The sequence below is a fragment of the Octopus sinensis genome, linkage group LG4 (assembly GCF_006345805.1).
Source record: "Octopus sinensis linkage group LG4, ASM634580v1, whole genome shotgun sequence".
NCBI lineage: Eukaryota > Metazoa > Mollusca > Cephalopoda > Octopoda > Octopodidae > Octopus > Octopus sinensis.
The window spans coordinates 10,550,269-10,566,497 of record NC_043000.1 but is presented as its reverse complement, the minus strand read 5'-3'; the positions used below and the strand labels follow the sequence as shown (position 1 = coordinate 10,566,497).

Below are 16,229 nucleotides of genomic sequence, written 5' to 3'. Positions count from 1 at the left end.
AGTGACAATGAATAAGGACTTGTAGCGTACGCTTAGTGAAATTCTCTCTGTCTGTTATATATACACAAATACGGACGTATTAGATAACAGCTAGCCTTCGGCCGTTTGGACCCTGTTGTGTCCACTACCCTGATTGGTTGGTATTAGCGCAATTTGTCTCTTGCTCTTTTACGCGCCTATGTGCAACCCAACCAAACGCAGCCTTCTGATAAGGTTATGTGAGGCAGTCTCTTCTAAATCTCCGTTTGCTCTGATAGTTCACTATAAAATGCTAGCTTCAACACCAAGTCGAAGTCTTTGGTTCTAGACCTTCTAAGGTCTATCCACTGACCACAGAGCACACAGCCAGTTCCAGCGATAGCTCAACACCAGCAGCCACATGGAGAAACATCAACACTTCGTCCAGCAGTACCAGGACCTCCATCTCCGTCGCCTTCATCTTAACGTCGCCAACAACATCTCCCTACGTACACCCACTTCTATCTCCTCACTGTTTGTGAATTATTTCACCATAGTTAACAGCAAATACAACCTGCAAAATCTTCCTGTATCAAGTGACCGGCTGCAGCATAGTAGCCACAACTTCTTACACGACATGTGCTTCAACCGGCTCTGCTCCTTCGCCACAACTTCTTGTTACAGCACTTCAACTATTGCGTACCTTACTATGAACTGGTATTTATCTTCCTTGTGTCTGAACATTCTTCTAACGTCCTGTTATAGACTCTTTCAATGCTCTGTATTTGTATGCACACACATATACATTATGTATACTTGACGGTCTGTCTATTGTTATTATTATTATTATTATGTATGTACTTATGACGCACACACATGTTAACATCTAAATAAAATCTTCTCTTTAACTTTCTACTGGTTGTGTCGTCTTTCTTTTCTTTCTGGCATTTGTACTCATTTATCCTTTTTGTATAAATCGTAAGCGACTGTGCGGTGTATTAAAGGAGCCATTCTTCGTCACCTCTCCTTCCGCACAATCGTTCTACAGACTACTTTTAAACATTCATTCGCAAAAACTTAGTCTTTACCAACTATTTAATGGAATTAAGTTGTTAATTCAATGGAAAGATTAGTCTCCATTGTTCTGTATCCTTGAATCATGTTATATTTTATCTGATGCTGCTTATTCAGTTTATAAGATTCATCCACTCCAAATAAAGTCAGCTTCGTGCTGTCAGTTGCCATTTACTTTTTGTCTCTTCGAATCCCTACAAGCTATGGTTGATATAACCATCTTAACCACCTGCAATGGAATTTACATTGATAATCTCACATTTCATTGCTAGCATTTAATCTTGTTTCGCGGTTTAAAAAGTCTCCTATCTAAGTTATTTGATTAGCACTGAAGATGGAATTACATTACAGAGTTTAAGAGAATACAATGTTATAAAAAATTACTATAATTTAACTTACCCCACAAATCAGGAAAATAAGCATTTAACTTAAAGTCGAGGGGGAAAAAGCAATAAAAATGGCATCTAATACAAAATTACAGAGTCAAACATTCTTCACAACGTTCTAAATCCTAGGCAACATTATAGAATTCAGCTTCAATAATTTCATTTCTTCAATTATATGTTTTTGTCTCTTGATACAGGTTTTGATATCTGCAATTTATGGCAACATTTTAACAATTCATTGTGAAATCCTTATTTCATGTGAAATTGGTGAACTGTTTATATGCCCTAACGGCTTTTCATTTTGCTTTTGAATGATCCTCTACGAATTCTATCATCCCGAACGAAAGGTCATCACGCCAAGAGGCTTTTTATGGAGTTTTAGCTCCATCAAATGCCACAAAAGAAATAATGATACTTTTACCACATATATTTGTTTTATTGTTAAAAACTCAGAGCGATTCGGACAGTTTGCTGAGGGGGCAGTTCTTCTGACATGTCAAACAGATGTGAGAAAAACAATGTTGGTGAAAGAGGAGAAAGAGAAACTAATCACTATGTCGAGAAACCCAGCAGGAAGTCATTGACCTTTCCAAATCCTGTGCTCGCTGTAGAGGATCGCCATCCACAAACCAGAGAAAAGGTAACTGTTTTCCTATATCATAGAGCTACCTCCCGTATGTTTGGAGTTATGTACAAACTATTCTGTGATAAGCCTTCACCAAAAAATATTCCTATTGGTACCATCTGACGATTAGTGGTAATACCCAAGAAAAGATATAGTTGGAATCAGCGTGTGAAGGGACTATGTTATCCTCAGATCAGTAAACTGGTCTGAATGCTTGCAACATAGTCGACTCCAATAAAAGAATCCAGGTGCCAAGTGTTGGTGTAGAATTGGATGATGAGTTGGATACATCTCCTCTAAAATATACGAGGATAGCTATTTATTGTGGCACCAACATGAAAAAAATTGTTGTTCTTGTAGAATCAATTCTACTCTGTATTTGTTATTTTCGAATCGAAGTGACTAAACTCTTAGAAGACACGTTTCAAGAAAAAGCTATATCACACCTGATATGTAGAAGGGATATCCAGCAGTATGGTGTATGCCAGTGAAACAGTCGTGAAAACAAAGAGCTTACAATGACAGGAGAATGCAAATATCTAATATCTACAATAACAACAATAAAACCTAGGTCTCACATTTGACCCCAAACTGACATTCAGGCTGCTTTGCCCCAACGGTTTGGGGGTCTAGTTCTGCGTAAGTGCTCGTCTTTATCTCTTCCCTGTTTTCTGTCCTCCATCCACTCTTCCTTCTCTTTAGTAAGCAACATCCTCTCCTCTCCAACATTTACTAATTGCAACAGGGAGATAGATAAAGCTCTGTTACAGTGGAGAGAGCAGGGTTCGTCAGTTCCTGTTACAGTTGAGGATAAACGGAAGTAGTGAGTATGGGACAATCTGCGTTCAGGCGCCACTTTTAACTTCCCTCCTTGATCAATTTGATCAATTTTTGAGGTGTCGCCTACTTTCAGCTTGTGCAAAATCTTTGGGGATGGGATGGGGCTGGATTGATGCTCTGTCTGTGACCAACATTGGAGGTCTACTCAGCCTTGATGAGCTCCGTATCCCCATCGCACTCAGAATGGGAGCTGATGTCTGTAGGGGACTGAGATGTCGTTGTGATAGGCTCTTCGATCCCACGGGTCTTCACAGCCTGTCTTGCCGCCTAAGTGATGGTCGTTTTGCTCGTCACACAGAGATAAACTCAATCATTAAGCGGGCCCTAGCTGGAGCCGGCAGAATTATCCAGAAGTGATGAGAAGAGACCAGATGGTCTTACCCTCTGTCTTCGGGATAGAAGTAAGTGCTTCATCTGGGACACCACAGTCTGTGACTCTTTTGCTCCCTTCCACAACCTGGATACTGCAGTAAATGGGAGGGTTACTGCTTCTGTAGCTGAACGGAACAAAACCCTGAAGTATCGGGACCTGATAGTGAACTAAATCTTTCAACCTGTGGCGTTTGAAACGTTTAGAGGGACTGGGCCACTAACCGCGGAGTTCTTATCATCGTTGGCAGCTCGGTTCGCCTCACCGAGGTGTCAGGTGATGCCTGCGAGGGCGCTTAACTTTTCCAACACCTTAGCAATGTTGCACCAATTGAAGCACTTGGTACTACATTGATGTTTTCTTTTCTCTTTCTTCTCCTTTTTCCTTTCCTCCTTTTCTTTTTCCTGCCTTTTTCTCTTTTCTTTGTCTTTCTTTTGTAAAAACTTATATTACGGAAAAGTTATTACATACACGGTAAAATATAAACTGTGGAGGCGCAGTGGCCCAGTGCTTAGGGCAGCGGACTTGCGGTCGGAGGATCGTGGTTTCGATTCTCAGACCAGGCGTTGTGTGTGTTTATTGAGCGAAAACACCTAAAGTTCCACGAGGCTCCGGCAGGGGGTGGTGGCGACCCCTGTTGTACTCTTTCGCCCCAACTTTCTTTCTCTCTTTCTTCCTGTTTCTTGAGTAACGCTGCGATAGACTGGCGTCCCGTCCAGCTGGGGGAACACATACGCCATAGAAACCGGGCCCATGAACCTGGCTCGGCTTGAAAAAGGGCGCATAAAAAAATAAAATAAAAATGTAAACTAATAACTAATAAAGCATAATAGTTTTGTCGCGATGATTGGTATTTTATTAAGATAGCTTGTTGCGTTGGGTCATCATTGTCGCATAGGTGAATTGGTCTTTATTGTTGCAATGGTCTTCAATGTAAGATTACTATGGATTAGGTTGGCTGTGTGTGTTGTAAACAAGAAGAAAATTCGTGAAATTTTATAATATATTTATTGAAGGAAAGTATGTACATAGATGAATGTGGATTTTCAGACAATCATTGCAGAAAGACCTAGGGTATAAGGATCAACTTTCACAGTGTCTAAATTCATCAATCATTAAGAGCTTACTCTAGAAATAGGAACGAACTGGTCTTGAATGAAAATCATGATGTGAGTTAATCCGAATCTACTCATATTTCTGGCTTGCTTATGGCAAGAAGTGAGACATGTGTTATTTGACTGCCCTCAACACACTGTCCGCCAGATCTTCGCGGACTCTGCTTATCACAAGAGAAAAGCACAGAGCATTCAGTTTTGTTCTGTGTGGCTTGATCTCCTGCAAATTGAATGGTCAATAAATAGAATGTGTACCTGAAACATATGTGGTTCACTCATGTAACTTAGAGAATGGTGTTCAAATCTTAAGTCTTGCTGGAGTTTCAACTCTCTGATAGGTGTAATAAAATATGAATGTGAGAAACAGCAACAAATGAATATATAATGATTCTCTTTCATGCTATTTTTTAATAATTCTCTTTATTCTTTTCTTTTTACGTACCGCCAGCTAATAGAAAGCAACTGGCCTAAGATGTATAATTCATTTCCAAAATGTCCTGAACAATATACGTTTGAGTAAAGTTTTAATTCATTGAGAAAAAAGTAATAATTTTCACTTTCAACCAGTCAAAGCAAAATAAACCCCGCGCAATCACAAATGAAATGGTACAAAATAAAAATGATAATCTTTCTATGTACACGGAGCTTAAAACATCAACAAAAAATATATTTCCATCACAATCATTCCTACACTAATAAATATCAAGTACTAACAATCCACAGAAGTAAATGAAGAGACTGACCAATATATTATATAGGTTATTAAGATAATAGGTGGCATTTAAAGTGACTACATAATATTGTAAGATCAAATTACCATTTTCTCTCATTACATTTGAATCTTCCGTGATTGGATTAAATTTCGGATCTTTTCGGTTTGAACGGCAGTTTTTTCTAGCGGTATCATATGAAATTGTCACCCATAATTATAACCCTAGTATCGATCTATTGCATTTCAATCTATTTTAGGGTTAGGGTTGGTTAGGGTTAGAGGTGGGGGAGGGTATCTTTTTTTCTTCACAAATGTAAATAAACAACTCTGTTTCTTAAATGAGGGACATATTCATACCGCACAGAATAGACGGTCATTGATTGGTTGAAATTGCCGAAATGCAAGAAATTAAAGACCAAATATCTTACAAACTATAGAATTTTCTCAATAAAGCCAAGAGAAAAAGCTGTTTTATAAACACATTCTACCTGTATACGAAGTTTAAAATTTTTTAGTTACCTAGAAATTATGTTAAAAACTGCCGTTCAAACCGAAAAGATCCTAAATTTCCCTTTTTACTCGGAAATTACTTTGAAATAAGGATGTTGTTTCTAAGTGACAAAAAAACAAAAAAACAAAAACAAAAAAACGCCAAAGATATTTAAATATTACGTGTGTTAAGTCAAAACTGATTTGGAGCTAATAAAGCAACAACAACAACAACATTAGCAACAACATCTCTCTATGGTAAAAATAATAAAAGAAATAAAAAAAATGCTGAAAATAATTAATAAAGATATCAATATTGTCGCTTATGGAGCAAAACTAATTTCTTTTTAATATTACTTTATACATCCTTTAAACAGATTTATTTGAAAGTGTTAGTATGATCATTGTTTCTAAATATAACTTTTCTACACAACAAGACAGGTTTCCATCAATAATGAATGTCAATTGTTCATTTCCCTAGTTAAGCAGATGCTGGCCACTTGCCAACCGATCATGTCTTTCCCAACCTTCACGCTTGAACGAGTTCAGTCAAGTCGAGTTATGGTTAGTATTTCTTTTCATAGAAAAAAAAAAACAAAAAAAAAAAAGCTACTGGCCCTAAAAACAATACGTATTATGGTTCGGATTTACATCCGTAGATAAACTTTCCCTGAAAAGCAGACGATTCTGTGTGCACATGCGCAAACGTTCACTGACCAGATTCACTCAAAATGGCAGCATGCATAGATGGTGTCACTGACAATATTTTACTTGTTACTGACTCTTATAAAGTAAGTATAAATATTTTTTCTCCAACAATATTTTGATTAGAACATTTTCACAAAAACAAATTAGTTTATTTCTATGTTTTTTTTTTTTTTGTTTAAGAATGTTATTTTCATGCTATTTTAAAATTATTTCAGCAATGATTTGAAGTTCAGAGAAGTATCGTCTGCTTTAAGTTGATAAATGTTTCTTTGTTGTGATGGAATCTATATATATGTTGTGATATGTTGCTTACTGACATAAGTGTTGAAGAGAAAGCTAGTCAGTTGGTCGTTAGTAGTATGTTGTTGCTAGAGGTGTGCAGATCGGATATTTTCGGTTTTGAACGGCAGTTTAAAAAAAATAATTTCCACGTAACTAAGCACTTTTAAACTTCGTATACTGGTAGAATGTGTTTATAAAACATCTTTTTCTCTTGGCTTTATTGAGAAAATTCTATAGTTTGTAAGATATTTGTTGTTTTTTCTTCTTCAATTTCTGCAACTTCAACCAATCAATGACGTCTATTGAGGTGAAAACATTCTGTGCCGTATGAATATGTTTCTCGTTTAAGAAACAGATTGGGTTTATTTTCATTTATGAAGAAAAAAGATACACTTCGCTCCACCCCTAACCCTAACCCTAACTAACCTTAACTAACCCTAACTAACTCTAACCATAAAACAGATTGAAATGCAATAGATCGATACTAGGGTCATAATTATGGGTGACAATTTCATATGACACCGCTAGAAAAAACTGTCGTTCAAACCGAAAAGATCCTGTAGATCTAAAGATCTACAACTGAATTCTTGCTGTGACCATTCCAATTTTCTTTTGCGATACAATGGGCGCGGGTATGGCTATGTAGTCAAGAAGTTCGCTTCGCAACCACGTGGTTTCAGGTTCAGTTCCACTATGTAGCACCTTGGGCAAATGTATTTTCTACAGCCTCAGGACGAACAATTCCTTGTGAGAGTGAATTTAGTAGAATTCAGTCCCACTGCGTGGCACCTTGGGCAAGTATCTTCTCTTATAGCTCCGGGCCGACCAAAGCCTTGTCTGTGGCTACGGTAGACTGAAACTGAAAGAAGCCCGTCGTGTGTGTATATGTATATGCGTATGCCTATGTGTGTCTTTGTGTCTGTGTTTGTATCTCACCACCGCTTAACAACCAGAGGTGGGGTGTTTATACCCCCCGTAACTTAGCGGTTTGGCTAAAAAGATCGATAGAATAAGTACCAGACTTGAAAAATAACAAGTACTGGAGTCGATTTATTTGACTAACATTCTTCAAAGTGGTGCCCCAGCATGGCTGTAGTCTAATGACTGAAACAAGTAAAAGAATAAAAGAATATGTGCGTGCGCGTGCGTATGTTTGTGGGTATTTATGTATACTTATATATGTGTATTTATCCTCATTTATATATTACGTATATTTTATATATGTATATATATATTTATATGTATATTTTATATATGCACACATATACATGCATGCATACGTACATGCATCTACATACATATACATACACATTTATATATATTCACATACATGCATGTATATTTGGGGTGGGGTGTAGTTATCTTACACCGATTGAGGACCAGTGTTGCTTTGTTTGTATCTAGTAACTTTGCAGTTCGGCAAAAGAGAACGATGGAATAAGTACCAGACTTTACATAAGTTCTGAAATCAATTCAATCGATTAAACAAACACTTCAAAGTAGTGTTCCATCATGCTCCCTGTCCAGTAACTGAAATAGGTTTAAATCGATCGATCGATCAATCAATCAATCAATCAATCAATCAATCAATCAATCAATCAATCAATATGAATTTATTTAGGACCACATAATCCAATGTGTCCGTTATACCTTTTCTGTTTTCCATTTTTTTTTGTTAAAGATTGGATGATGTAATTTAAGGGACATTTAGCTGCAGTTTCTAGCAGTTCGTGCTACAGCACTTTCATGATGTTATGACAGGTGTGTGGATGGATAGACAAATTTTGGCTTGGTGTGGCGGTTGGGTAGAAAGAATAACGGTAGATCTGCGTGGTATTACGGGACTGTATATAGACTTAACGGTCAGTAAAATGATTTTTGTGACAGGTGTGTAGTTTGTCTTGTGGTACCTTCTGCCTTTTACTTGCTTCAGCTATTGGTCTACGACCATGATGGGATACCACCTTGAAGGGTTTTAGTCAAACGAATCGATCCCATTACTTGCTATTAAGCCTGGTACCTATACTATCGACTTCTTTCGCCGAACCGCCGAATTACTTGGGCGTAAACAAACCTACACAGGTTAGCAAGTGGTGGTCTCTCTCTCTCTCTCTCTCTCTCTCTCTCTCTCTCTCTCTCTCACACACACACACACACACACACAACGAGCTTCTTACAATTTCCATCTACCAAATCTACTCACAAGATTTTTGTCAGCTCGAGGCTATACCCCGAACCATATGGTTTAAAAACAAACTTCTTACTACATAGTCACGCTTGCGCCTGTGATTGAAGTGTAGATTGACTAATGATCCGTTTTGCGACAGGCGCAGGCACAGTCCCAATAATTTTTCGAAGAGAGGGCACAAAGTCAGAAGGGAATACAAGTAAAACACAAGTCATTTAAAGAAAAAATTATATTTATAGAGGGAAGACTGTCGAGGGCTTCCAAAAGGCTGCTTGAAGACCGTATGCGACCCTGGGAGCCCGGTTGAGAACTGCTGGTTTAGACAATTTTATGATAGAGTATTTTGTTTAAATCCTAGTTCAGCTATGAATAAATACCTTCTAACTACGACCATTCAGTCTTTACACTCAGTTATATTATGCCTTTTTTTTTTAAGACGGTAGGGTGTGATTTGAGTGAGATTTAGCCTTCTAAACATGAACAAAACTAACACCTTCAAGTTTGCTACAAATATTAGGTATCATCATCCATAGAAGTGTTTCCTAGTGAATGCACGTCCTGAACTTAACAAAATATTCACCACTAGAACTGGCTCTGAAAGAGCCAGGTACCACTTCAGTTCCCAACAACTTACTTTCTACAGAGCTCTTCGATTATCAAATCAAATGATTATTGAAATACAAGCATCTTTTCCTATTGTAATGTTTTTGCTAATATTACATTTTACGACTCCGATGTTTTTTGTTTTTTTTTCTAGCGAAGTACTCTAAAACTTTGAGCTATTGATGCACGCATTGTATCTGCTTTCTCATGACTGAATACACCATATGTTACTTGTATAAATAATGATTTTGATGGTAGAGATAAATTGGTTGGAAGAATAAGTTAAGTCCATGTAGCGTGGCTGTGCTCTAGATTAAAAGACAGGGTTTGCTGCGAGAACGGCAGCGAGAAAGGATCCAGGATTAGTGTGGTAAGGGATAAAGGATCTAAAAACTAGAAGGTTGCGCAGATTACGATGATATTTGAAAAAAGGAGGGAGAAGTAACAGGACCATAGTAGACAAAACGAAATTTTCGTACGAGGGTGTGCTGGAGAGATAAGGTGGTCGGATGGTGTGTAAGGGAAAGAGAAAGTGGAGCGAATGTGATGCAACAGGGTGGAAGAGTGCTTAGTAGCGCAGCAACTTGGGAGTAACCACTTTGCGTAAAGTAGTAGTGGACTACAAGGTTCGATTGAGTATCAAAGACGGAGTTTCGGCTACAAAGGCAGCGAAGGAGGTGGAAATGAAAGCGATTCCAGATTTGGTGTGAATTGAGTAGGGTGAGTTGAAGTTGAAGTAAATGTGAGAGTCGATATATTTGTGAAAGACGAAGGTTTGGAGACTGGGGTAATCAATAGAAACAGAGTTGTTCAAAAAGTGAATAAAGTTAGAGAAATGGTGTTTGTGATACGCAGGTCAGGATAGAAAGAGTTGACGAAAGCGATGACGTTGAGCTGTTCATGGGTAAAGGAGGTGACATCGATGCAATCTTAAATATAATAACCGCGTAGCGCTGAGATCGATCCAGTCCCTCTACAGAAAGAGGGCCTTAATATCTTTAGTGAAAAGGAGCTAGGAGGAGTTAAAGAGAAAAAAAGGAGTTGAAGAGATGACGGGTGTAGTTGATGTCATGGATGTATGATGGAAAGGCTGCATCCAAGTTAGAGGGCAGCTAGTCGAGACAGCTACATTCGGAGACGATGTTGCCACAATGAAAATTGGTGTTTGGGTTTTGGAGAAATAGCCAGTGGAGTAATGTACTATGGGTGAAACTGGTGGCTGTGGGAGGGAAAGTAGAGGAGGTGATGAGTAGGCATATGATGGGGAACGTGCTGTTGGTTGAAATCTGTGTGATCGGAGAGCAATTTCCATTCGAATACGGGCGTGAGGAGCCACCGAATTGCTTCGTTTTTGTAGAGGTCAGGCTATCATACCATTATCCTTGTGGACCAGTTTGACTACTAAAGCATATCTGTATCGGAAGCAGCGGAGTGCACAGGTTCCGTCCGAGAGACGTAAAGGCGTCTTAAATGCTCCAGAAAATCGAAACGGTTAAGATCATTGCTCCACCAATTGGTAAATAGATCCAAGATCATGAATTATTTCGGGACAGACGTCTAGTAGGATGGACACTGGTTGAGATCCGTGAAACTGTCAGAGTTACTGAGCCCAATCTGTTCCTCTCGCACCACTCTGATACCTTGTCTTTCTTGCGTTTCTCCTCACTTTCCAGATCATTCTCCTTTGTAAATAAAATGTTATATGAATGTTTTTTTAAAAAATATTTAAAAATAGTTTTCAGGGTGTGTAATTCCCGTATCCTCTTGTCTTAAATGCCACCTCTTACTTCTGTCGTTTCAGAGGCTTTGACACTTTCAATATCCTGCTTTAATTTTAGCTTTCTCACTTTCTTCAACCTTGTACCTTAGATTTCTAACCCTCTTGTACCACCTCTCTTGCGATCTGACCTCCTCATTCGCCACATCAATTTCGAATCCCATCTTCATTTTTATCCTTCTGCCAAAGCAATAGCAGCACCTTCTCTCTTGCGACTTTCAGGTGAAAAACTAGGGCCTGAACCGTTAGTTTCATAATTCTTCTGACACAGAATTTATTGAACTTGTCAGTTATTCACGTCCGCATTAAGTTAAGAATAAAGATATTACAGTATAAATTAGAAGAGATATGGACAGTTATGCCTCAAGGCCAGACAAACCCCTCAAAAACTACCGGAAACATTGGGCTTGAAGGAATCACTCATCAATATCCAGAAACTACTTGTAACAACATGGTCAAATTCCTAGAATTTTGGAACTGGACACTATTATAACAATTCTAAAATCTAACAAAAGCCAGATGAAGTAACACATACAGACCATCATCCTTCAATCACTAGCGTAGCTAGAGTGTGTGCCGCCCGGGGCGGCCCTTCCGATTGCCGCCTCCGGAACCCCCCAAAAAACACATATTGCCTACAGCAGATCCAAAAGAACCGCCCCATTAAAAGTGCCGCTGGCAGCGGACCGCCCTTACTCCCTCCTAGCTACACTAGTGCCTTTCATGCACACCCTAAAAAATCCTAGAAAGGTTAATCTTTAACATTACTAATCCTCATACCCTTTTCTCCAGATCTCAATATGAATTTAAACTAAGGCAGCGACCTGGCAGAATCCTTAGGACGGCAGGCAAAATGCTTGGCGGCATTTCATCCGTCTTTACATTCTGAGTTCAAATTCAGCCGATTTCGACTTTGCCCTTCATTTTTTTGGGATCAATAAAATAAGTACCAGTTGAGAACTGGGGTCGATGTAATCGACTTACTTCCTCTCACGCACTTGCGCTCGAAATTGAAACCAATATGAATTCAGACAACTAGTCTCTACCGTCACACTACTCACAAGCCTAACAAGGAATACACAAAGATTTCAACAAGAAAAAGAAAAAAAAAAAGCCCTCTCAAACCTGCTATTCTAACTATTATCGACATCAGTAAAGATTTTGACTTTATTTCTTGTTATCCATTCAAACAAAAAGTACATAACATCATCTTAAGAAACATTACAAAACATTAACAAACAATTACTACTCATGCCTCTAAACCTGTACAAGAACAACACTTCTAGAACATGCAATTTTTCGAATCGGGTAAACGAATCTGTCCTCTCGCCCACACCTTTCTACAAACACTGCTGCACTACTTCAACCTTACTTAAATCAGCAAGATAATTGGCTCCGCAGCACCCATTAATCTACTGTCTTCCTTCTTACTAGCAGCACCATAGAGCATCAGTCACACTCAACATAAACATCATGCACAGAAGATAAAAACAATAGAAATTACATACAACGCCTCCACAACCTTTATATAAAGCATAGTAAAGAAAGCAAAAAGATTCACAAATATATTTTAGGCAATTCACAGGTATCACATTTATTAACAGAAAGAAAGGATCTTTTCAGTTTGAACGGCAGATTTTAAAAATAATTTCCATGTAACTTTTAAACACTTTTAAACTTCGTATACTGGTAGAATGTGTTTATAAAACATCTTTTTCTCTTGGCTTTATTGAGAAAATTATGTAGTTTGTAAGTTATTGGTAAGATATTTTCTTCAATTTCGGCAATTTCAACCAATCATTGACGTCTATTGAAGTGAAAACATTCTCTGCCATAAACATTTTCTGGCGGTGTCATGAAAAAAACATACCCTTCCCCCACCCCTAACTACCCCTACTAACCCTAACTCTAACCCTAACACTAAAACGGATTGAAATGCAACAGATCGACACTAGGGTCATAATTATGGGTGACATTTTCATATGACACTGCCAGAAAATGTTGTTTACACTCTACGGCAGAAATCGTTTCAGCTCAATAGACGTCATTGATTGGTTGAACTTGCAGAAATTGAAGAAAATATCTTACAAATATCTTACAAACCACTGAATTTTCTCAAAAAAGCCAAGGGAAAAAGATGTTTTATGAACACATTCTACCAGTATAATAATTTAAAAATTTTTAATTACATGGAAATTATTAAAAAAATCTGCCGTTCAAACCGAAAAGATCCGAAAGAAATAACAATAATGGTGTACAAAATACTCCTTTCTACCATTGGTACAAGGCCAGAAATTTTAGGGAAGGAGCTATTCGATTACATCGATCCCAGCGTTCAACTAGTACTTATTTCATCCTCCCTCGAAAGGATGAAAGTCAATGTCGATCTCGGCGGAATTTGAACTCGGAACATACAGATGGACGAAATGCTAGTAAGCATTAGTCTTGCGTGCAAAAGATTCTGCAAGCTCGCCGCCTTGATGATGTACAAATAATAAAGAATTAGATTCTTCATAGACTCTGCTAGTTCTCACTCTTTCTGCAACAAACCACAATAAATTACAAAGAATTCAAAACACTGAACTGCATACATAGATCACTCTTGGAGACTACTTACACAACGAAACAAAATTACGAGAAATAAAAGACCACTGGATATACGAAGGACATAGTCTGTTACGATGGCAGCTTCAACCCTACGACGTGAAACACCACCTTTAAACACCTAGACACACAGTGGCGGCTCGTAGATAAAATTAGTTGGTGTACTGCTTCAGAAAATTTTTATCCTTGTTTTAATATTGTGTTAAAGGAAACAAACATACAAAAAGAAAATTTATACATAAACTTGATCGGTTCGCGTTTTAGCCACTGCCGGGCAGTGTGTTTTATTTGTTCTCTGAACACCGCCGCTAATTCCCCCTTGTTTTTCAAAAATCTTCCCCATATCACAAAATAGGGCGGGGGAGGGGGGTGCCCTATTTTCCAAATCCTGGCAGCACCGCTGAAGCTAGAAGCAGGATAATAATCTAATTCTACACTTTATCACATTCAAAAATATAAACACGTTTTTAAGCACAACACACGCGGAGTCAAAAAGAAACACTACCTTTCACCGGCACTGCGTGAATGATAGTGCTCTCTCTCTCTATCTCTAGCGTGAAGCTTCCTATCTCAGACATGTGAGCATGCGCACAACAGCCAAACACCGCGTCGCTGGAACTGTGAAGCGCACAGTTCTCTACAAGGATTTTTGTATTTTTTTCATAGAGTAGGGGATGGCTACTGACATTAAGCTTAAGGATCATATAATGTACAAGTATGAAGAAAGAATTAAAGAAAAAAGGACTCATTATGTTATCGATAATATCGAGTGGAAATAAGGGGTGCTACAGTCCCGCAGTTCCTATACACAAGCCGCCATTGTAGACACATAAAAAAGTAAAAACTCCTCTTCGGTCACGAATGACGATGGGATTGCACCTAGAAAGTTTTTCCCCAAGGGCAATATTGTTTATGGAAGACCAGCAGTCACCCATGCATACCAGTCTCCCTTCTCCACGCCACCGATGCCTTCCAAGGAAAAGGCAAAGGCTAATACAGCTTGGGTACCAGTGACGTCGCAACTCATTTCTACAGCTGAGTGAACTGGAGCAAAGTGAAAATAAAGTATATTGCTCAAGAACACAACACACAGCCCAGTCTGGGAATTGAACTCACTATTTCATGATTGTGAGCCCGACGCTCTAACTACTTAGCCATGCGCTTTCACCAGACGCATATTCAACATCCCTATTACTGCAGCATCAAGCTAAAGAAAAGTCTTTATGTGATCCCACGAATTACTAGAAATAGCGAGTAAATCTCTTTCAAATTACGCCCTGCCATCTTAAGAAGGAACATATTTGATAATGAGGTCTTGGATTCTCTGCTTGTAGAAAAAACGGGATGATCACAGCTGGAGTGTTTTTGATCATTAACCCGTTCAACCAAGGCCAGCCTGGGGTTAAACATCGTTTATTTTAAATTGATGTGTATTCATCCAATATCAATGAGTAGCGAATCCCCAGCGCTACTTCTTTTTCGAAATAATGAATAAGTTACTCTTTCTTGGTTATATAATAATTCATTACCATATTCCTGACTCCGTTTGCAAATGTTGGTTGTAATTTATCATATTTGCCACTTTGACTATGAAGATTTCTTTGTATAAAATCGCTTTTGGCGATTGCATTGAAAGAGAATCCATCCATAGCAGCTAACTTTGAAACTTCTTCCATTGATTTCTTAAAAAGTGTTCCATTGTTCTTGTCATTTTCACAGGAGGTTGGTTTGCATCTTGATTTATGTCGATTTGATGAATTTTCTTCAAGTGCAAGATCAGAGACGTAGTAGATCCTCCAGAAGACTTCATGATCTTATCACACTTATTGCATTGAGCTTCATCTTTGTTTTTCCTAGCTAAAAAAATTCCAAACAGTTGATTTTCTTTTTATCATGCTAGGGCTAATGAAAATAATTAAGAAAAAATTTAGTTAGTGTTACTTCCTTGAAATGAATCTGGAACTGGTTATTACATATGCTCAACCGGAAAGATCACCTGACTGAAGATAAACAGCATCCCCTTGACTTGCTATGAATAAACTCTGCTACCTCCAAATTCAAAGAGTCAGCCAGGGGTTAGCGAAGGAAATGACAAGGTGCTGATCTAAGGTTCAAGGGGAGAGAAAGTTAGAATTGATATGTTGCGATATATTTCAATGAAACAGACAGCAATTTCAACTTAAATCGACCGACAATAGTTCAGTTAGTTCAGTTTCAACGATATTTCTTCAAAAGAAAAAAATGGAGAAATGTTTTGCGAAAAAAAAAAAAAAAATGAAACAGCAAGCATTAAAATCAGTTTTGGCAAATCCGTTTCGGTTTTACTGATCATAATATAAAACCGGTTTCGAGGCCTACTTGCGACGTCATCATCATCATCATCATCATTGTTCGACCGTGGTCGAGACAATGGAATTTACTATGTTACGCCAGACTTCACGGTCCATCATAGCATTACGGAGGTCCTGTTGCTGGATGCCTGTATCCCTGGAGATTAC

General features: G+C 38.3%; 1 protein-coding gene across 1 annotated transcript in view; it reads left to right on the top strand.

Annotated features, from left to right (window-relative positions):
- Nucleotides 1–6,141: 6,141 nt before the first annotated feature.
- LOC115210232 (nicotinamide phosphoribosyltransferase-like) overlaps nucleotides 6,142–16,229 on the top strand; it is a 48,955-nt gene continuing 38,867 nt past the window's right edge. The window contains exon 1 of the mRNA XM_036501748.1: nucleotides 6,142–6,360. Within this exon, the coding sequence (XP_036357641.1) occupies nucleotides 6,301–6,360 (60 nt within the window). The 5' untranslated portion in view covers nucleotides 6,142–6,300. The remainder of the gene's footprint in view (nucleotides 6,361–16,229) is intronic.